The sequence below is a fragment of the Triturus cristatus genome, chromosome 8 (genome assembly GCF_964204655.1).
Source record: "Triturus cristatus chromosome 8, aTriCri1.1, whole genome shotgun sequence".
Taxonomy (NCBI): Eukaryota; Metazoa; Chordata; class Amphibia; order Caudata; family Salamandridae; genus Triturus; species Triturus cristatus.
The window spans coordinates 1,638,871,747-1,638,894,309 of NC_140591.1; the positions used below are offsets into that span (position 1 = coordinate 1,638,871,747).

A 22,563-nucleotide genomic window follows, 5' to 3' on the forward strand; every position below is an offset into this window, starting at 1 on the left:
AGATATCACTAACTTTTTTACCCTAATTTTCTCAGGAACTACTGAACAGATTTACACCATTTATGCAAAAGGCACGAATCTGAACTGACGACTACATCTTTGCCAAGTTTGGTGTAATTCCGTTCAGCCGTTCGGGCTGTAGCTGCGTCAACAGGTCCTATGGGAAATTGCATGGGGAAAACGCGTTTTGGGACCCCCCCCTTTTTTCTCAGCCCCCGCTTGACGAATCACCACAATACTTTCAGGATAGGAGCGGACCGGAGCTGGCCAATAGTTTGGAAAATTTCACGAAGATTCGTCAACCGGCGCCAGACTTATTGGGTTAGAATGTTGCAGATTTCCTATGGAAAATAGGTCCTAAATATAACTACCTACTGGCGACCGCCAGTAGGTAAAATATATGCATAAATAATATAAAATTAAACAAAAAAACAATATTACATAAGTTTAAACAATATTAAAAAAAAGTATTGAAGTCTGGGAAGAATAAATACACCATTCCCACTCCAATCTGTGCAACAGTAGAGGAGGCAATATACGTTGTAGTGGTAAAATGTACTATTACCACTCCAGTCTGTGCAACAGTAAATAGGGAAGGCATTGGATTTTGAGGTGGTACAATATACTATTCTCACTCCAGTCTGTGCAATAGTAGGGAAAGTGTTGAAATTCGAAGATGTAAAATTTACTATTCCCACTCCAATCTGTGCAACAGTAGAGATAGGGTTGGAATTCGGAGGGGTAAAATTTAGTATTCCCACTCCATTCTGCGCCACAGTAGAGAAGGCAATATACTTTGTAGGGGTAAAATGTACTATTCCCACTCCAGTCTGTGCAACCGTAAGTAGGGAAAGCATTGGAGTTTGGAGTGGTGAAATATACTATTCCCACTCCAGTCTGTGCAACAGTAGGGAAAGTGTTGAAATTCGAAGGGGTAAAATTTACTATTCCCACTCCAACCTCTGCAACAGTAGGTAAAGCGGTGGAATTCGGAGGGGTAAAATTTACTATTCTCACTCCAGTCTGTGCAACAGTAGGTAAAACATTAGAATTTGGAGAGGAAGTTACTTCACTTCAAACACATAACATATTTTAATAAAGCTATTAGTTGACCACTAATATAAAATTCTTATTAGGAAAATTATGTTTATAAAATTAAAAAGCAATTCAACAATTTACATGATTTATAAAATATTTATTAATTATGAATTGAAAAATGTTATTCATTTATTATTTCATTACATTCCCAAACTATACTCCCAGAAACCTAGCAACCTAGCAGGCTACACTTGAAATATAAGTAAAATAAACAAGTATAGCACTATTAACATATTTAATAATACTTAGTTGTTAGTTATTGCTTAGTTATTTCTCAACCTACGCCCCTATAAACACAACAGCCAACGCCATCCATCAACCACCTCTTTCTCTCTGCCCACAATTCAATTCTCTCCCTTTTACTAGAGATTCCAACTTCTGAATCTGTATCCTACCCAACATATTCACTCTGTAAACACTGAATGCCCCTTTGCATTGTCTTTCATCTTCTCTTGCTTTGCCTATTGCATTCCCTGCCTTTTTGGAATCTCTATGATTCTCTAATCCTACCTTAGTACACTTTGCTGTACCCTCAAACTCTTGCTTTTCCCTCTCTTGCTTGCTTCAGAAAAGATCTAGAATTTGCAGTAAGCTTAGCCTTATACCTATGATCTCTGGGTATTTCATATTTTTTCAGCAATATCAAAGCCCTCTGCTGTACTCACAGCCTTGCTTTTAACTGCCTTTCTTTACCATGCTCATGACTTGTGTGACCTGCTTTCTTGTTCACCGAATAAAGCCCACCAAATCAAAACCATATCACTTACTCCTTTCTTCTGCAAGGATTGTGCCACGAAGCAGCAAGAGTACTAAGCTTCCTCATGACTTCCCCTTCATTTGTCCTTTGTGCCCCTGTGCCTAAATCCTTCTCTCTGTAAATCGTTTTTCTAATCTTTCCACTTGTTCACCACCATACCTCCTTCTATTCCTCCTCGTTCAACCAGTGAGTTCCTCCCTTCCCCCTTTTGGGGTTAGACTTTTATCCCCACACAATTCTGTGTTGTGCAACTCACATAGGCAGATAACGTTCAGTATTCCTGTGGTAGTCCCTATTCTGACTGGTGGAACTCTGAATCGAGAGGTAAAACTGCACTGGGGTATGATGTGCTCTAAATATCAACAATACCACAGACTTCATGAAAAGGACCTTAGTCATCAACACTAATTCCACCACTAAGGAGCGTCCAGGTTCAAGTTACATATGTATTACTTCTGTTCTTCTTGCACAACTCTTTCCTTAGGACATCTTTCACCCGCTCTGGCCCTTCACACCACCCTTGTTTGTTCTGGCTGACCATCACCCAGGCAAGGCACCAGGGCTGTGACGCCTCGCCAGTGACATTTGCTGGCACAGCATATAGACACATTCACAGATTTCCGGGTTTAGTTGTGGTAGATCTTAAAGCTCCTATGATTTCTGGCCATTTAGAGGGCAAAGGGTAAAGGAATGACCATGTCTGCTAATAAACCGTACAGGGAAATTTTATTGGTAGACCTCCAAATGTGAAGGTTGGATGAGGCATTAAGGGTTGTGTGAGTATCCCTCCTTTAATCTCACCACCATTTGGGTAACATAAGCTGCAAACCTGTTATCTGCTTCGGAGTCTGCGGTTTGAAAAATATCAGCACCAACATATCACATCTATTGTAAAAGTTCGTCTTAGTGAATTATAATATAGGATGACAGTGTGTGTTATGTTAAGTTTAAGGCATCCTTTAGGTTTTTTGGGTGTGTCTGGGTCTGTTCTAATTTGAGGTTGTTGTTTAATTTTGCATATATTGTTTATAATATTTTCCTTCTCATGAATGATATTTCCAAATCCTAGCATTGGCAACTGTTATTTGGACAGGCCTGACTACTTCCCCAGTTTGTAATATTCTTTGCGGTGTTTTTAGGTGTTTTCTCAAGGTGCTACTCAGAGGATGAAGAGTGTGCTGAGCAGCTCTTAACTCAAAAGTCCTTGTGCTGGGGAGAAACCAGCTGCTTGCAGCTTGCTACAAACACTGAAGCCATGAGTTTCATGTCAAATGAAGGAGTGCAGGTGGGTGACGGCATCCATTTCACTGGTGCCTCTTTAAATCTGTGATGCTTTATTGTGTGTGTATAAAGTGAACCTAGCTGTAAGGGAAGAGGGTCATAGCGAGTTGCAATTACAAATAAGAGGTACTCAGGGAGATGTGAGAGAGTGAAGAACAAGTGAGGCCCAATTGTAGAGAAGTGGTAGGAGAAGAAGCAAGTTAAGGAATGCAAAGTAGGCGTTCCAGGATGGCGAACGAAGCAGACGTGAACAAAGGAGCTAAGCTGCGTCCCCCTAATAATCCTGTTGAACAAACAGTACCATAAAGCTCAGCGCCTACCAGGCTCCTCTGGACACACCTCCTCAGCCCTGGTTTCCATCGATGGGAGGGGACAACTGAAAATCCTGTAATTGGAGTGCAGCAGTTGGTAGTGCCGCTTCGGCCCGGCTTGGCTGGGGTCCCCAAGCTTTGTGGCTGAGAAACGACAGACCACACCCTGTGCATCACTCCCCTGGATACAGTGAGCTGCTGGGCCCCACCGGCAGGTTGAAAGGCGCAACTTGTGGTCTCGGAAATCAGTATCCCGGGAGGATGAGAGTAGAATCAGCAGCAAGCCACTGGGCCCCGTTAGTCGGGACAGCTACCATCGGCCCTGCCAGGAACAGCGCTGCAGGCCTGTGGCAGCATATGATGACCCCCCCCCCCCCCAATATGCAGAACACACCCAGAGTGAACCAGAGGCGACCCAGGATATGGCACAGGCAGACATCGGCCTCCGATGTGACTATTTAAGGCAGTAGGTCGGGGCTTGGGCGAGCGAGCCCCCACCCCTGTCCCCTGTAGGTATGACCTGGCAGGCCATGACTGTGGACACAGGGCAACCCATAGCTCTATTGATGCACCCTGTGATCAAGGCCCAGACACTTGGACCAGGCTGGAATGGATGATGGCAGGCCCTAACTCCTGGACAGCCCGGCCCATGTTCTGGCTCTGTGCTCAAGGACAAGAAGGGGAGGAGGGTTCTTTTACAAGCCTGGTTGCGGATTGCCACATCAGTAACTTTAGCAGACAGGGATACAAGCACAGAAGATTTGCAACTCCTGGTCATTCATGCTGTGACTATGGAAGCGGAGACCCTGACTGCTCCGCTGTCTACACAGGGGACCTGTGGAGACAGGGTGGGTTTCCAAGTAGAATATAACCCACGGAGGACTCCAACATGCTCGGCCCATTCCTTTGGGTCTAGCACCTATAGGGCTACCTCCTTGGGGTGGTCAACCCCCCCCGCTGGGCAGTGCAGTGCAATACCATCAGGGTCTGGAGGCAGACACAGTGATGCCTATGTGAAGTGGTGAGTAATGAGAGGAACCAGACTATTGCCTATGCCACCCTGCATGCCAGACTTCCATACCCCCCCCCCCTCGAGTGTCATAGTCTCCTTGTCCATATTTTCTCTCCAGAGTTGGTAAAGAACAAGCCAGGCACACTTCACAACTGGATTGAGGGCCTTGGCGGGCCATGGGACCCCTCCAGTAGACCAAGCTGGAGATCACAAATCACTGATGGACACCTTAACCAAGCATTCTACTCATTTTGATGACCTGCTCACTGCAATACTGGACATCAAGTCCACCCTGGGTTCCAAGCTGGACTCTGTGAGTATAGAAATGGGACTCCTCCGGGAAGATCATAAAAAATGTAAGGACCAGGGCCCCAATTCCCAAAAGTATTCTGAGACAAAATCCTAACTTTCCGACTTTAGCTATTCACAAAAGGCATTTAGGAGTAGTAAAGTTAGGATTCCTAACTTAACTACTCCTAAACTGAGAAAAGTCCTAACTTTACGACTTTCAGTATTCACAAAAGGCATTTAGGAGCTATGTTTCCTGTAAGGTGCGTGCTTGTGCGCCTGCTCACCCTACTGTTTTCAGGCGCGCAGGGGCCGCTGCTGGAGCGCACATCAAGAGAAAGACTTCCCAAGCGTTTTCAGTAATTGAAACTGAAGGAAGCTTTCTCTTGACGCACGCTGTCACAGGAGCAGTACACCTGCTCTTCCATAGCTGTTATGATGGGGCCTCTGGAAGGGGAAAGTATGACTTCAGAGTCTTGCGGATGCTACCAATACGGTCTGTTGTCATGAAGTGCATTCTTATGTAGATTCACTTAGATCTTTAGCAGGCCGTTCAAACTCAATTCCTTGCGGCTTCTGTGGCCTTATGGCCAGAGCTACTAACTTTGGAGTTGATGAACCAAGGTGGGGATACTCGGCAGCGCTCAACATTCTGTGATTCTGGGCAGATCACTTAATCTTCCCAGGCTTACAAAAACAATATAAGCTCTACTCATGTAGAATGTTCCAATGCCTCTCCCTAAATAAACACAGCAGAAAATGCACAATGCGGTAAAATCAAAGAATTGGCATAAAAGAATAGATGCAAGTTTAGTGGCTGATTTGTACAAAGTAAAAACTGCTAAAACATAGCGTCCCTGCTTAACTTGTTTGATCTTAGGCAAATATATTATTTTACCAAAACTCAATTTTCTTCATTTTGTATATGAAAGCACTTTGACATATGTGAGTTCAGAATACCAGTTGTACAAAAACCTATTGTATGTTATTTAATAGACTATTATGTTGCTCTTTAAAAATCTGCGCTACCTACAGGTTTTACATCACAAATGTCTTGCCTATTAGTTCACTAGTGGTTCATGTTTAAAAACTATGGTCATCATTTACAATATTTTGACACACTGCAGCGCAGCAAGCCTTTGTGCTGCGCTACCATATGTCAAAATAATAGGGCAGGAATGTGCCATATCTACAAGACATGTCCTTTTCCCCTGTGCTGGTGCACAATGGTCTGCCATGCACCAACTCAGGCACCATTGCGCCACGGTCCACGGGTGTCTGCGTTGTAGGGGTGATTGTTTTTGTGCAGGAAGGAAATCCTTCCTGCACAAAAACAATCACGATAGGTGTTTTTCTCTTTCTATGTGTACTGCAGAATGCAGCACATATCAAAAAAGGAAATAGAAATACGAGGAGAAATAAAGGTCTTTCTCCTCGTTGCACCTCCCTTATGCCTTCCCTGGGGAAGCATAGGAATGTTAATTTATTTGTGTACATTTTCCTCACCTCATCCCAAAGCTTGAAACTAGTCCTTCTTGGTAAATAGGACCATGCAACCTAGCACTACGAATGTGCTTTAGCTCATCTACTGATTGCACCGACCATCTGCATGAACTCCTATACCCACCCTCACTAATGATCATACCTAACTGACACTAATTTCATTCCAGCCTTTTCGTGTGGCTGTTCATACTTCCTGACTCTCGCAGTCTCTCACGCTGATTGGTAGGCTTTTAGCCAATCAGTGCGCAGCACGGGGTGAGCCTGTTGAGCTCCCGATGCTTTAAATGCATGCTGGCGCTTGGCGCGCGGCTGACTAACCGGTGATTGAAACTGGGGAATTGTTGGGGGAACGATTAATAGAATTGCTTTTTATTCTTTTAATAGCACTCACATTTCTGCCAAACTGCACCCTCTACTTCCTGGAAAGAAAATACATTTGTATTAGCTTTCCCACACGTTGTTGTTCTTTTCGTGTAGCTGCTCATACTTCCTGTCTCTCGCAGTCTCTCACGCTGGTTGGTAGGCTCTTAGCCAATCAGCGTGCAGCACGGGTGGAGCCTGTTGAGCTCCCGAGGCTTTAAATGCACGCTGGCGCTTGGCGGGCGGCTAACTAAGCGGTGATTGAAACTGGGGAATAGTTGGGGGAACGATTGATAGAATTGCTTTTTATTCTTTTAATTGCACTCACATTTCTGCCAAACTGCACCCTCTACTGACTGGAAAGAAAATAAATTAGTATTAGCTTTCCCACATGTTGTTCTTTTTGTGTGGCTGTTCATACTGCCTGACTCTCGCTGTCTCTCACGCTGATTGGTAGGTTCTTAGACAATCAGCACGCAGCATGGGCGGAGCCTGTTGCGCTCCCGAGGCTTTAAAATGAATGCTGGCTCAAGTACGCGCAAGGACGCGCAACGGACAGGTGCAGCCGGCGGGCCAAGGTGCGCCTAAAGCAAGCCCGTCTGCGCCCGTCCGTGCCTGGTCGTCGCCAGGAGCCCGGGACTCTGCCCCACCCAAAACCCAAAGACTTAGTTACTCTGGCGAAGAATTACGGGCCCTATACAGTGAAGTAACCTGCAGGACTCATAGCTGGGCCCCAGATGAGTGCCCCTCAGTTTGTGAGCACTGCACTTTTAGTTTGTCTCCCTTGAAGAACTCTACATCATGTGGCCCTAGGATTTCGACATACACTCTTCTGAGCATTAACTGCCGCTCTTTGCCTAAACACCATGCTGAAGTGCTAGACCTCCTCCAGGAACATTCACCTTAGATTCTTTTTTTAACGGAAACGTGGCTTTGCGCATCTTCTGTGGCCATACCAGCTCTTGCTCTTCCGATAGGGTATGCTATATGTAGTCTAGACAGAACTGGAGGGAGAGGGGATGGTATCGCGAATATCTATAAATCAATCCACTCTTGTAGTCTGTCCCCCCTAGATCTCCCCGATTGTGAGAGTGCACTCTTTAAAATCACATTGAGTGCAAACTTCACCTTTTCTGGCCTCGTCATCTATCGACCGCCCGGCCCATCAAAACGCTTTAGAGAAGCCCTGACAAACATGGTTACAGCTCTAGCTCTGCAGACCGCCAACTTCAATATTAGAGGCGATCTGAACCTCTACCTAGAACTACATGAATCCCCGGAGATTCTCAGTTTCTTAGGGGACCTGGCAGCTTGTCAGTTGACTCAATTGGCCCCTAGTGCTACGCAGAGAAGCGGGATATCTTCTTGACCCTATATTTTCTAACCTAGAGTCTATGGAAGTTCTATCACCGCTTCCTATGATTTGGACAGATCATTTCCTCATTCCTATGTGGTTAATGACAGCTGGCTCTAAGCCCCTGTCTAACCAGCAGCCCTCACTAAAACGGCCCTGGCATAAATTGAATCAAGAAGACCTTCTTGCAGCATTGAGCGCAAAGCCTCTGGTAAAATCCAACAACATGGAAGAGGCTGATGCGCTCTTTCACAGGTGGATAACTCAAGCCCTGGACGTTTGCATTCCCCTCAAACTCACTCACTCCAAAAGTACCCGGGCTAACGCCTGGTTTAATGAAGATCTAACCCTTGCCAGGAAAAATTGCTAAATTTTGGAAAGATCCTGTAGAAAATCATATGACCTCCAGGCCAAAGTACTATATAGAGTGGCTATTAAATCCTACCATAAGCTGGTGCGCAAAACTAGAGCAGCTCATTACTCTAGCTTGATCACCACTAGCACCAACCGTAGTAAAACTATATTCTCGCTACTAAAGGATTTAATCAGCCCCCCAGCGGAATCAGGCAATATTATTTCCTCTAACCAACACTGTGAGGAGCTGGCAACCTTCTTTCTGAAGAAGGTCGAAGATATCTATCTAAAGTTCGGACATGGTAAATCCCCCAGTGGCTGTGGTAAGAATGCCCATATTGGCCCTGAGACTGCCCCTCTCGCATCACTCCCCTCTATCTCCCTAAATGAACTAGAGAGACTAGTGGTCAAAATCAAGTCTGGATCTCCAGCTCACCCCTTTAAACCAGAGGCTTTCAAAAAAATTCAACATGGTCTTCTACCTGTATGTCTGGAGCTACTCAATCTATCCCTTTCCACAGCGGTAGTGCCTAAGTCATGGAAGCATGCTAAAGTGGTACCCTTACTCAAAAAACCAACACTTGACAGTTCTAAATCAGAAAACTACCGCCCGATCTCATAGCTCCCTTTTCTCTCTAAGATCCTTGAAGCACACGTGAACTCTACGTTACCGCACTTCCTAGAAACCAACCATATACTCGACAGTTCACAGATTGGTTTCCGACCTCGGTATAGTACCGAGTATAGTACTGAGTCGGCTCTATTAGCTGTGGTAGAACAACTCAAGTCCGCGCTGGATGCCGGCAGTACATCAGACCTGGTGCTGTTGGATCTTAGCGTGGCATTTGACACAGTCTCCCACGAAATCCTGCTCCTCCGTCTGGAGGAGATCGGAATTGGAAATAAAGCTTTATCGTGGTTCTCCTCTTTCTTGGCCGACCGGACTTTCCAAGTGACATCGCCCCCTTTCTCCTCTCATGTCCACCCTCTTCACTGTGGGGTTCCCCAGGGCTCTTCAATATATATATGAGCCCTTTGGCACGGATGGCCAAAGCACAGGGAATTTCCCTGGTGTCATATGCCGACGACACCCAACTGGTGATCGCCTTATCCAAAAATCCCAACCAAGACAAAATAAAATTTAAAGAAGATATCTCTGCCATTGCAGAATGGATGACAGCTAATTGTCTGCAACTGAATTCCACAAAATCAGAGATTCTTCTGGTTGGCAGAGATTCCCATCTTTGGACGAACGAATGGTGGCCTCTGGCACTAGGTGACCCCCCTGACCCTAAATCTGCAGTAAAAAATGTGGGCTTCATACTGGATCTTGAAACACATGCCAAATCAGTGGCTGGGAAATGTTTTGGTCTACTGCGCGGCCTAAAACCGATTCTGGGTCTTTTTGATGCCCAAACACGCCAGTTGATTATTCAAGCCTCTATCCTGGCCCGCCTGAACTACTGCAATGTGCTTCTTCTCGGATCTAATAAATCCGTGCTTAATAGATTGCAGCGGGTCCAGAACGTGGCAGCATGCTCCATCTTTGCCATCCCTAAATTCAGCCATGCCTCCAACCTCCTCTGTCGCCTTCACTGGCTGCCCATCGAACAGCGTGTTTGTTTTAAGGCGCTCTGCATCACGCACAAGATACTGATAGGAATCGCCTCAGACATTCTAGAAAATCTGTGCACTCTGTATATCCCATCGCGTGCACTCTGATCGGCGAACCAGTGTCTTGCACGTATTCCTCATATACGTAGAACCAGATCTGGCGGCTGCTCTCTTAGACGCCTGGCACCCGCTCTTTGGAACTCTCTTCCCCTACACAAACGCACAAACCCTGATCATCTGGCCTTCAGACGTCTCGTGAAAACCTGGCTCTTCTCCCAGGTCTAACCCCTGGTTGTGTCACCTGCCTAGTCTTGCTCCAGCGCTGGGACGCTGTAGCGATCACTCACAGGATAAGCCGTAGACAGACCCGGGCTAGCTTCACGCCAATACCCGTTTTTAGACACACAACCCAGATATGCCCCAAAGACTACAACTCCCAGCAGGCCATGGGACGCATAGCCACAACTGCAGTACTTAAGCACTTCCTCCGGAGGCGGAAAGTGCTTGACAACGAGAATAGGAACAGGATTGTAATGGCGGATGGTGCTCCCCGCCGGAACCCAGCAAGAAGCATTGCCGCAAATTGTCCTGAGTCGGGCCGTGTCCCGTTCCCGAGGAGACATCGCGACGCATCATGAGCTTCGGAGGACGTCGGAGAAATCATCGTCGCCGAGGTGCAGGTAACGCGGAGACTGCTCCGTGTGTTACCCGTTGTTCAGCTGTTTTCTACGAGCCGTGAGTAAAGTGACCTGAAGCATCGGGTGCCCTTCCGGGCAATAACATTTTTTACGCACTGTTCTGGGAATTCATTCCGACAAACGCCTGTGAGCTTCTAGCAGGAGCGCAATCCCCCCGAGACACTGTCGGGTACAAAAACGCTTCCAAGGATTGAAAGTGTGTGTTCAAGTATCGGAAGGGCTCGTGAGGGAACTGCGCTTTAACCCGCTCGCTGATGCGAGACAATCTTACACTCACCGTAGTATTCTGTGGTTAAGCTACTCTCTGATTTGTTACTCAGCCTGCAGCGTTTGCTAAGAAGCATTAGAGACGCTGTGCAGGAAAATAGTGGGATGTATTGTATATTCAGTATGTTCCTTTGCAAGAAAGTCACCGCGCATGCAGTTGGGAGAAGTCATCCCTTTGCACGCTGAGATGAATGTAAAAACTGAATAACTTCTGTGTATTCTACCAGTCCGAAGAAACATTATAATTTGAAGACAACCTTGCAAGAAACAGACATTTGCCGCTTACGGCTAACCAGAATCTGGCAAGGAATGCACGGCGGTTAGCCATTCTTAGAGTTCACCCCTTCTCTTTTTCCCCCAGACATCGCCTCACGCAGGAGGGTTTCTTCTTCCTCTGTTGGGGGTGCTGTTCAGGGGAGCCAGGGAATAATTCCACTATCATCGTCCCTGCTGGAGCACTGGAACAAAGGTTAGTGGCGTACTTGATGCAATTGTGCTGCTCACACCCTGACAATCCTGACAGTTTGTCAAGCCCACGAACAAATGCCCAGCCTGGACGATGGATACCAACGTGGTACTTGCTTCCCTGTTGGAGAGCCTGACGGCTCTGCAGCAGGAGGTGCAGACCTCCTGATTAGAGAACCAAAACGTTCAAAGATAAGTGGCGGGACTTTCACGAAGAGGCCAAGGGGAGGGTTCCTACATTCGACCAGCTACCCTGCCCCCTCCTGTTTCGGCTATACATACTCCCACTCCTGGTAGTTCAGGAGATGGATTTTTCACCGCCAACCCTCATCCTCCCACAGCTTCAGATATCATTCCTACAGTACACGTATTACAAAACCCTAGTATACTCTTAGCCCCCCCTGAAAGGTTTATGGGGATCCTAAGAAGTTCGAAACGTTCCTTAACCAATCTCGACTTCATTTCCTCTGCAAACCTGCCGTATTCCAGGAAGAAGAATCAAAAACGGCGTTTATGATGTCGTATATGGGTGGTAATGCCGCCAGCTGGACTATTCCTCTGATGGAAAGAAACGATCCTATCCTCCATAATTTCCAGGATTTCTGCCTAGCACTAAGAAAGCTGTTCAATAGGAAATCACATATGATGGCGTTGGATCGAGAACTTCTCACCTTGCAGCAAGGATCTCAAGATCTGTTGTCTTACATCACGACGTTTAATCGGTTGGTGGTGGAAACGGATTGGCCCCCGGAGAAAAGGATTACTCTGTTTTATCAGGGGTTGAGAGTGGAACTCAAGGACGTCCTCGCTCAGGTAATACAATTGCCACCAACCTGCGAATAACTTATAGACCTGACGGTGCAATTGGACCATCGCTTGCTGGAACGCAAAGGGGACAAGAACAGAGGTGAGGCGCGATTGCCTTATACGCGTCCAAGAACAGTCAGTGAAGAACATGCCAAAACCTTAGAGGGTCCAAAACCGATGCAATTGGGAGGAATCCGAGGCCCCCTTACCCAGGAAGAGAGAGACAAATGGAGGAGAATGAAACTATGCCTGTATTGTGGCAAGGGAGGCCACTTCATAAGAGAATGCCGAGCTCGAACGTCACTAGATGGCAGAATCTCCAGTCCGCGAGGGATACCAAATCCCAGACGAGAGGAGCCGGCGGAAAACTAAGTTGCCCAAGTCAGGATGAGGTCTCTGGTTTGGGCGCACCGCACATCACGATCTCTTCGGTGCTAGCGAACACTCAACAATCAGCCGTTGCACACCTAAATATAGGGCTGTCCTTACGGATCACAGCTCAAGACGACTTACAAGTGAATGCTTTGCTGGACTCAGGCGCCACTGGTAATTACATTGATCAGGAATATGCCCTCAGACTGGGAATCCCATGCGAAAAGAAAGACGTCCCAGAACTTGTGAAGGTGGTGGACGGAACTCCCCTCTCTTCCGGTCCGGTGAGATTCTGCACTCCGGCCCTCCGCATGTCAATTGGTTCTGACCATCACGAAGACCTTCGCTTTGATCTCATCGATGCACCACAGTTCCGGTTAATTTTGGGAATGCCTTGGTTGACATTGCATGATCCCGTGATCAGTTGGGCCGCACGTACCATTACCATGACATCTGTTTACTGCCAGGAACATTGCAAACAAGATGTCTGTTCTAAAGACCACAAGAGTACACCAGCAACGTACCTAGCTACAGCTTGCACCCAAGAGAAGTACTGTTGCTCTACCATTCTGCCTGACACCTACCGTGATTACCATGATCTATTCAACAAGCAACTTGATTGCCACCTCATCGTCTATATGATTGTCGTATTGATCTGATGCCGGGAGCGGCGATTCCGTGCAGCCGAGTGTATGCCTTAACGGAACCCGAAACTCAATATCTGAAGACATATCTCGAAGACAATTTGGCCTCAGGATTCATTAGGCATTCATCGTCTCCCGCTTCCACTCCTCTATTTTTTATACCGAAGAAGGATTGCGAAGAATTAAGAACGTGTTATTGACTACCGTGCGCTTAATAGAGTGACGATAAAGAATCGCTACCCTCTGCCCTTAATACCGGTGCTTCTGGACCAATTAAAGGCGGCGAAATTCTTTACTAAGCTCGACCTCCGAGAAGCCTATCACCTCGTGAGGGTCCAGAAGGGTGATGAGTGGAAGACCGCCCGCAGAACCAAGTTTGGACTATTCGAGTATCAGGTGATGCCCTTTGGGCTCTGCAACGCCCCCGCGACTTTTCAGTTTTTTATGGACGAGATGTTGCGAGGGTACTTAGACACCTTCTGCATTGTCTATATCGATGACATTTTGATCTATTCCTCTACCCTCCCGGAACATGTCACTCAGGTAAAGAAAGTCTTAGAGAGACTTCAGCAACATTCCCCATATGCCAAACTTGAAAAATGCCTATTTCATGTCTCTGAAGTGGAGTTTTTGGGTTATATCATAAACTCCCAGGGGTTTAGCATGGATCCAAGAAAGGTGGAGGCAATTACCCATTGGCAAACCCCTCAAAACGTTAAATCGGTGCAGAGTTTCCTCGGCTTCGCTAATTTCTACCGGCGATTCATTAAAGATTTCTCCGCGGTGATTCATCCCATCTCCAGCCTACTAAGAAAACATGTTCCGTTCAATTGGGGTAAAGAGGCAGCTCGATCCTTTCAGGTACTAAAGGACAAATTCACACAGGCCCCTATCCTGTGCCATCCGGATCCTCAACTCCCTTTTATTCTTGAAACAGACGCTTCACAACATGCCTTAGGAGGAGTATTATCCCAGCGACACCCCGAAAGTGGTCAGCTTCATCCCGTAGCATTCTACTCCAAAAAACTCTCTCCTGATGAGATCAATTACACCATCTCTGACAAGGAACTACTGGCCATCAAAAGAGCCTGTGAAGAATGGAGGCATTATTTACTGGGGGCACTCCACACCATAGAAAAATACACCGATCACAGAAATTTACTGTTTTTGAAAACCGCAAAAGCTTTGACCCCTCATCAGTTACGGTGGACCCTGTTCTTTTCAGACTACGACTTTGTGATGAAATATCGACCAGGACCACAGAACGGGAAAGCAGATGCCCTCTCCCGTATGGGTGAATCTGAAGACACCATTGCTCCCAATCAGATGCCCCCACCGTTCATACTCACCGAGGTCGAACCTCCACGACAAATCATAGCACTGCTCAATTCTCAGGATTTCCTTGAGGATGTGAGGGTATCCTTGGCGGAGGTAGACGTGCCCGCTTGGATCCAGGAAGAACCGGAACACAGAGCAGAAAGAGATGATTTGGTCTATCATTACCATGCACTGTATATACCTCTCAAGACCCAACAACACCAATTATTGAAATGGGCTCATGATTCAGTACTTGGAGAACATTTTGGAATCTATAAAACTATCGCCTGTGTGGAACGCTCCTTTTGGTGGACAGGGCTGTGACAGGATATCAAAGACAACATAAAAACTTGTGTGGTGTGTGTACAGGGAAAAACCACACACAACAAACCAACGGGACTACTCCGTTCCTTGCCTACTCCCCCGTATCCATGGCACACCCTCTCCATGGACTTCATAGTGGAAATGCCCCCCAGTGAAGGAAAGACAGTAATTTTGGTGGTAGTCGATCATCTTACTAAGATGGGTCATTTCATCTCCCTAAAGGGTTTACCCACGTCATCAGAACTAGCCTTGATATTTCTCCAGCATGTAGTCCGAGCACATGGACTTCCCAATGTTCTTATCACAGATAGGGGTACGCAATTTACTTCTCGCTTTTGGAAATCCCTCTGCAGAATATTGGATATGGAAGCAAGACTTTCATCTAGTTATCACCCCCAAACTGATGGCAAAACAGAACGCCTAAATCAGATGCTAGAGCAATATCTCCGCTGGTTTACCATGCAAAACACCTTACATTGGCCCACACTGTTATGGTTGGCGGAGTTCGCTTATAACAATTCAACACACTCCACGTTAGGTTGTTCTTCTTTTTTTTGTGTTTATGGTCATCACCCCAACATGCTCCCCTTTGAATGGCCAGCTCAATCCCCGGTACCCAGCATACATGAACACCATGCACATCTGAGGGCGGTATTGATAGAAGTCAAACAGAACCTAGCCACTGCTCAGGCTGCCCCAAAAACCCAAGCAGATAAGAAAAGAACTAAAGAACCCGAGTACCAAGTGGGGGACAAGGTCTGGCTTTCAACAAAGAATCTACATTTACGGGGGGTAAATAAACTCAAACCTAAATACATAGGGCCATATAGCATTGAGGAATGTATTAACCCTCTAGCCATGCGATTGTCATTACCTCTCTCCTGGAAAATTCACCCAGTTTTCCATGTGTCCCTTCTGCAACCCTATTTAAACAGTATGAGATTACCAAAGAAACCATTACCCATCGACATCGATGGGCAAGAGGAGCATGAGGTACAGGAGATCCTAGATTCCCGACTAGTACGTGGGCGAATTCAATACCTAGTAGACTGGAAAGGCTTTGGGGTGGAGGACAGAACCTGGGAACCAGAAGAAAATTTGCATTGCCCTGAATTAGTGAACCGCTTTCATGAGGCGTATCCTGGCAAACCAGGCCAACCGCCGAGTAGTCGGTCATTGAGAAGGGGTACTGTAGCGATCACTCACAGGATAAGCCGTAGACAGACCCGGGCTAGCTTCACGCCAATACCCGTTTTTAGACACACAACACGGATATGCCCCAAAGACTACAACTCCCAGCAGGCCATGGGACGCATAGCCACGACTGCAGTACTTAAGCACTTCCTCCGGAGGCGGAAAGTGCTTGACAACGAGAATAGGAACAGGATTGTAATGGCAGATGGTGCTCCCCGCCGGAACCCAGCAAGAAGCATTGCCGCAAATAGTCCTGAGTCGGGCCGTGTCCCGTTCCTGAGGAGACATCGCGACGCTTCATGAGCTTCGGAGGACGTCGGAGAAATCATCGTCGCCGAGGTGCAGGTAACGCGGAGACTGCTCCGTGTGTTACCCGTTGTTCAGCTGTTTTCTACGAGCCATGAGTAAAGTGACCTGAAGCATCGGGTGCCCTTCTGGGCAATAAAATTTTTTACGCACTGTTCTGGGAATTCATTCCGACAAACGCCTGTGAGCTTCTAGCAGGAGCGCAGTCCCCCCGAGACACTGTTGGGTACAAAAACGCTTCCAAGGATTGAAAGTGTGTGTTCAGGTATCGGAAGGGCTCGTGAGGGAACTGCGCTTTAACCCGCTCGCTGATGCGAGACGATCTTACACTAACCGAAGTATTCTGTGGTTAAGCTACTCCCTGATGTGTTACTCAGCCTGCAGCGTTTGCTAAGAAGCATTAGAGACGCTGTGCAGGAAAATAGTGGGAAGTATTGTATATTCAGTATGTTCCTTTGCAAGAAAGTCCCCGCACATGCAGTTGGGAGAAGTCATCCCTTTGCACGCAGAGATGAATGTAAAAACTGAATAACTTCTGCGTATTCTACCAGTCCGAAGAAACATTATAATTTGAAGACAACCTTGCAAGAAACAGACATTTGCCGCTTACGGCTAACCAGAATCTGGTAAGGAATACATGGCAGTTAGCCATTCTTAGAGTTCACCCCTTCCCTTTTTCCCCCAGACATCGCCTCACGCAGGAGGGTTTCTACTTCCTCTGTTGGGGGTGCTGTTCAGGGGAGCCAGGGAATAATTCCACTATCATCGTCCCTGCTGGAGCGCTGGAACAAAGGTTAGTTGCGTACTTGATGTAATTGTGCTGCTGACACCCTGACAATCCTGACAGACGCCTTTTGGCCGAGGCTGCCGTGCGCTCTACAAGTATTTTATTCTAATCTAACCTCAAAGACACTAGAGTGGGCATGGAGACATGGAATGGTCTGCTTGATAGAATTAGACTAAACCCTTTACAAAAATAACCACTGGATTACCCACTTTCCTTGGCTCCTGATCAAAGTGCAGATTGGCATAAAGCTCTTCAACACCTTGTTAGGACTAATAAGTGCTATATAAATGTAATTGCAATACAATTCTCAATTAATGATTTGTTAATTTTCTGTAGTGTCCACTCCTGGTCCTTCTATCCCCTATCGACTTAATAATGCATGTCAGCTGAAGGGCTAAGAGTCAGACGAGAGGTCAGCCCTGAGGTGTCATCTTTGCTTAAAGGGTGAGTGATCACACTTCTGACAAATACCACTGATTCTGGTAGCACACTCGCTTGTTTAGTGAGCTGTCACATTTCTTTGGCGCACATGGCCTTGATTGCAATGCACCAAGACCATTCACTGCCGCAAACAGGGGGAAAATATTAGAGGGGACATTGTTTAGGAGTAGTAAAGTTAGGATTTCTAATTTTACTACTCCTAAACTGAGAAACATCCTAACTTTGTGACATTCGGTATTCACAAAAGGCATTTAGGAATAGTGAAGTTAGGAATCCTAACGTTACTACTCCTAAATGCCTTTTGTGAATACCGAAAGTCATAAAGTTAGGATTTTGTCGCGGATTACTTTTGTGAATCGGGCCCGGGTGGATAATTTAGAGTCCACCATATCGGCTGTCTGTCGCATTGTCCGGAAAACAGAAGAGCATCTTAAAACCCTGCAAGACGAGGTCAAGTATCTTCAAGACCAACTGGGTGATCAAGAAGGGAGGTCGCGCAGAAATAATGGGCGAATCATGGGTGTACCAGAGAAATCAGAGGGCCAAAGCATTGAACTGTATCTTAAAAAATGGTTTGCCAACAGAATTCTTAAGGGCAAGCAATTAACTTTTTTTCTCAGTGGAAAGGGCACATCAAGTACCAGGGGGCCTGCCATGTCCGGGTGCCCTCCTAAGACTTCTGGTGCCACGCCTATTTAACTACCGGGATAGAGACCACATCTTACAAGTCACAAGGGCATGAGGCTCGTGGCAGATCAAAAATGCACAAGTTCGTAATTTCCCAGACTACACTTTGGAGGTCATATATGTATGTGAAAAGGTGTCTCAGAGAGCATAATGTAAAATGCACCCTTCAATTCCCAACTACCCTTAGGATTCAATATGATGGCACTACCAGCTTCTACACCACTCCGGACGAGGCCTCGTCCTGGATGGAATGATCCGGTATTACACCCAGAGGAAGCGTGGCATTTATAGCTCGAACCCTGGGGCCCTCTTGGAGGCGCCGTGGACCGCATCACAGGCAGCAGCTTCATGGCCCTATTAAGGAGCAGGTGACGAGAGAAAGGGTACTGGCGGTGAAAACAAGCAGAATGATGCACTGATTCCCGTACCCCTTCCCCGTTGAGATCAGAGATTGAGGAAACTAAGCAGGACAATTAGTCCCTGATGGACTCACAGATGGCAGTGGTGATACACAAGATACAAGCCACAAACGTCTGATGACCGGATGTGAAGACGACTTCAAGGTTTACAATGGTATTGTATCGTTGATACCACATCTGGCCAACACTCACAAGATGTCTCTTCTCAGCTCTCCCGCACTCATACTCAGATATTGGTCGCTAACTATCTGCAGAGGGCTTATGAGGCCTGAACTTGGTGTTTAAATCCCCCCCATAACAATTCCAATTGCAACTACACCCAGCATCATGATTTAACTTAATAAGTGCTGATGGCAGACTTCCTATTGGCGTACCGGCCAGGGAATGAGAGTTGGGAAATGTTCAAGCTTATAGTTTATTGTCGACCCTTCAAACAACGGTATATTTTGCATGCAGGGAAGATTGACTCAGCATGAGGGTTAGTGGGGGTCGGGGAGTGGGAGGGTACCACTACTAGACAAGGAGTGGATATCAAGATTATTATTATACCAACTACGCCACATCCAAAAAGTACCACTGTGTTATTAATGAAGTGGAAAGTATGTGGCCTTGCTGGCTACGCTAAGCATTATAGGGCCTATCAATACTTACAAAGGTGTAAGGTGATAATAGCACTCCTCCATGTGACGCACTTGACCACTAAGATGCTCCATGTAATGCTCAAACGGTGGAAAGACACACTAGGAGGAACTACATACTATGGATACGACAGGGGCACTATAATATGGGAGGTACCTGGGACCCCATTAGAAATACTTAACACTCCCATACTTCCTGGGCTTACCCGCTCTCCGCTCCAAAGCGGAGTCTTCTGTTTGTGTGGAGAGAGTAAACAAGCCTCACATTTCCTACTACTGGCTTGGAGCTACGGGAGTCAGCTGTCTGGCTGTTCTCCCAGTTTTATATTTAAGGTACAAAGGCAAGCCCATCTGCGCTAGATTGTCGCTAGGACCCAGGACCCATGCCCCTGTTGCCCCAGAAAACAGATGCACATCTGGAATTGTGTACTTCGCAGAGTAACTCCCATACATAAGGAAACAAGGCAAGATTTTAATCCCAAGTAAATTATGTGGCAAGCAAAGTTTTCTTTGTATTCCCAAAGGTCCATTTACTTGTATGCACTGTAAATTTTTAATATATTCTGCAACAACAAGGGAACCCAAGAGAAGTCAACCAGGGACCTTGGGAGACAATTGTTTTCAACAACAGTGGTCCCTAGAAGGTGAAATGGAAACCAAAGGAATGAATATAGACTCAATCGTAGCTATATTTAGTGGATTTGTCAAGCCGGACAGAGGTCTGATATTTACTTGTAGGTTTAGGAAATAACCGGACAGAGGTCTGATATTTACTTGTAGGTTTAGAAAATAATCATACAAAACAATACATAAAATGGGACACAATCCTGTGTCCTACTTAGCCAATAGAGTACATAAACAAGGGAAAAAACGAACAACAGGGGGCTCAGGCAAAGCTTTTCCGGTTTGTTACACAAGGAGGATATACAGTGGTACAAGAACAAATCACTACAAAACACCTTTACTGCAGAATGAACGAAAGGTTTTTTGCGTATAAGGTGTATTAGGGTGTCGACGGCGTTTCGATCCGTTTGAAGGATGAGCGGATCAACATCAGGACTTAAATAACATGCCTGTTAAATAGAGCCTCATTAGCCGCAATTCCAGAATGGGGGAACTTGGGCGAGGAGACAAGAGCTGCTATAATGGCAGCTCCAGATATGATGAATTCCAGCTCGGATACAGGGGGAGTCGCCTTCGCGTACTCTAACGGCTCAGTCGCCAGTATGTTGCAGGGAAGTTGCTTAATAGCAGGATTCTTCCGGGTGTGATTCACATACTGGTGAATTAGCCGTTAAAGTACGCAAAGGTGACTCCCCCTGTATCCGAGCTGGAATTCATCATATCTGGAGCCACCTTTCAAAAGTTGGTGAATCAAGTCCTTGCTGGATTGTAAAGCTTTAGTGCGGCATATCGAGATAATATTGCTGTGTTCAGCTCTTCCTGGCAGGATCACCTGATTCACCTGGGGAAGGTTTTACAAGCCCTGCAGACTGCAGGCCTAACTATCAAGGCATCCAAATGCCAACTAGGGCAGGTCACATTTGTATAGTTGGTGGAGGCCAGGTTCACCCGCTCCAACCCAAAATAGAGACAAATCTGTGTTGGGGGTGCTGCGACCACTCTGAGAATGAGGAATTACCACTGGGAACAGAGACACAGCTGCAGCAATGCCTAGAGGATTTAAAATGCAGGAATTTCAGATGGGACCAGAGAAGCAGCTGGCAGCACTGCCTGGAAGATGGAGATGGAGAAATTACTGATGGGACCAGAGTAACAGCTACTAGTGCCAAGTAACGAACTATGATAAAAAAAGAAATAAAAACACATGCGCTCACAGAGAGCAACACGGAAGGGTGGGAACATAATGCAGTGGACATTGTGCAAATACATGCAGTTGTGAAAGTTAAAAGAAATCGCTTCCACAAGGCTAGCAGCAGAAGGACACAAGTATAGTGACCTTATTATATATATGGCACCAAAGGGAAAAAAAGTCCTTTTGTATTTCGTGGTGAGTATGAAAGGAGGAGGTGGTGTAGAGGAGGAGAAAGGAAGTGCATGAAGAAAGAGAGAGTGAAAAGACAGCAATGGAGAGGAAGGAGATGAAGCATGAAACATGCAGAAGAGGGGGCTTCAGAAAGAGATGTAAGGTATTAGTGCTTCAAAAAGTTAACTCAAAATGTCTCCCATAAAATGTAGTGTCCCTTGTTCTGTACACGCAAAACAAATGTCCTGTGTGACATTGTTACAGTAGTTGCAAATAGATAAGATAGGTGTATACGATTAATAGTTCCAGAGGTCAAAATAGGCAGGATTTCCTGGGAACCACGTCCCCAAGTTTTTTTAATTTTACCAAATCAGTAGCTATATTTAGTGCTAAAATTCAACCGTTCCTGCACTGTTAATGAGCACATGGGGCTGCCTCACTCTGAAAGGGAAACAAGGCCCTCCTCTGCTCTGTGAAGGGAGAGAAAGAACAGACAGACGAAGAAGGAAAGCAGCCTCTCCACAGGGTGTGGCTGCAGCTGAAAGAAATGGGAGTGTGTGCAAGGGGATAATCAGCTAAAGTAATGGGAGCCAGTACAGGCCTTCATTTGTAGAATCAGTTGACGCAACGTGGCTACAAGGAGTTCTTGTTTTTGAAAGGTACTCTAAGGCCATTACCTGTTCTAGAATGTTTCCTCTAAATGATAACCTATAAGAAAGGTTTGCACTAGGTAACGTCTGATAGCATAATGCTAAATGTATAACTTTTGAATCAAAAAAAGGCAGACTTAGTAAATGTTCATGCAATGCTTTACAGCAACCACAGTTGCTTACTGCTGTTGTCATCTCTGTACTGGCACTTTACTGAGAGCAATGCACAGCCTGACAGAGTGCAGAAATGGCTGCGTGCGGTCTAGCATAGGATATGTACTGGGAGCACATCCATCCATTTCAAATTGCTATAGGTGGCTGTGTTTTTATCTTGAGAAAATATCTCATATTCATATTTCATGTCATTTTCCACATATCTGCACTGCACTTCAATTGTTGAGAAGTTCGACAGGAAATTGCTGTAATTAAATTGCCGAAGACCGCCGTGCTCTTATATAAAGATACCGGTATCATTACCAGGCGCTACGACGAACTACACAATAACCCAGGTTCGCCATCTATCTACTCCCTTATTGTGAGTTCACATTATATAAGTACATCAGATACAATATATTAGGCTTTGCTTGCGTAATGTACGCACAGTAGTTTAGTATTGGTACAGTGGACC

General features: G+C 46.1%; 1 protein-coding gene across 1 annotated transcript in view; it reads left to right on the plus strand.

Annotated features, from left to right (window-relative positions):
* Positions 1-22,563, plus strand: part of LOC146808472 (transient receptor potential cation channel subfamily M member 2-like) — a 2,315,843-nt gene that overhangs the window by 982,139 nt on the left and 1,311,141 nt on the right. The window contains exon 14 of the mRNA XM_085623958.1: positions 2,995-3,140. Coding sequence (XP_085480084.1) covers positions 2,995-3,140 — 146 coding nt within the window. The remainder of the gene's footprint in view (positions 1-2,994; positions 3,141-22,563) is intronic.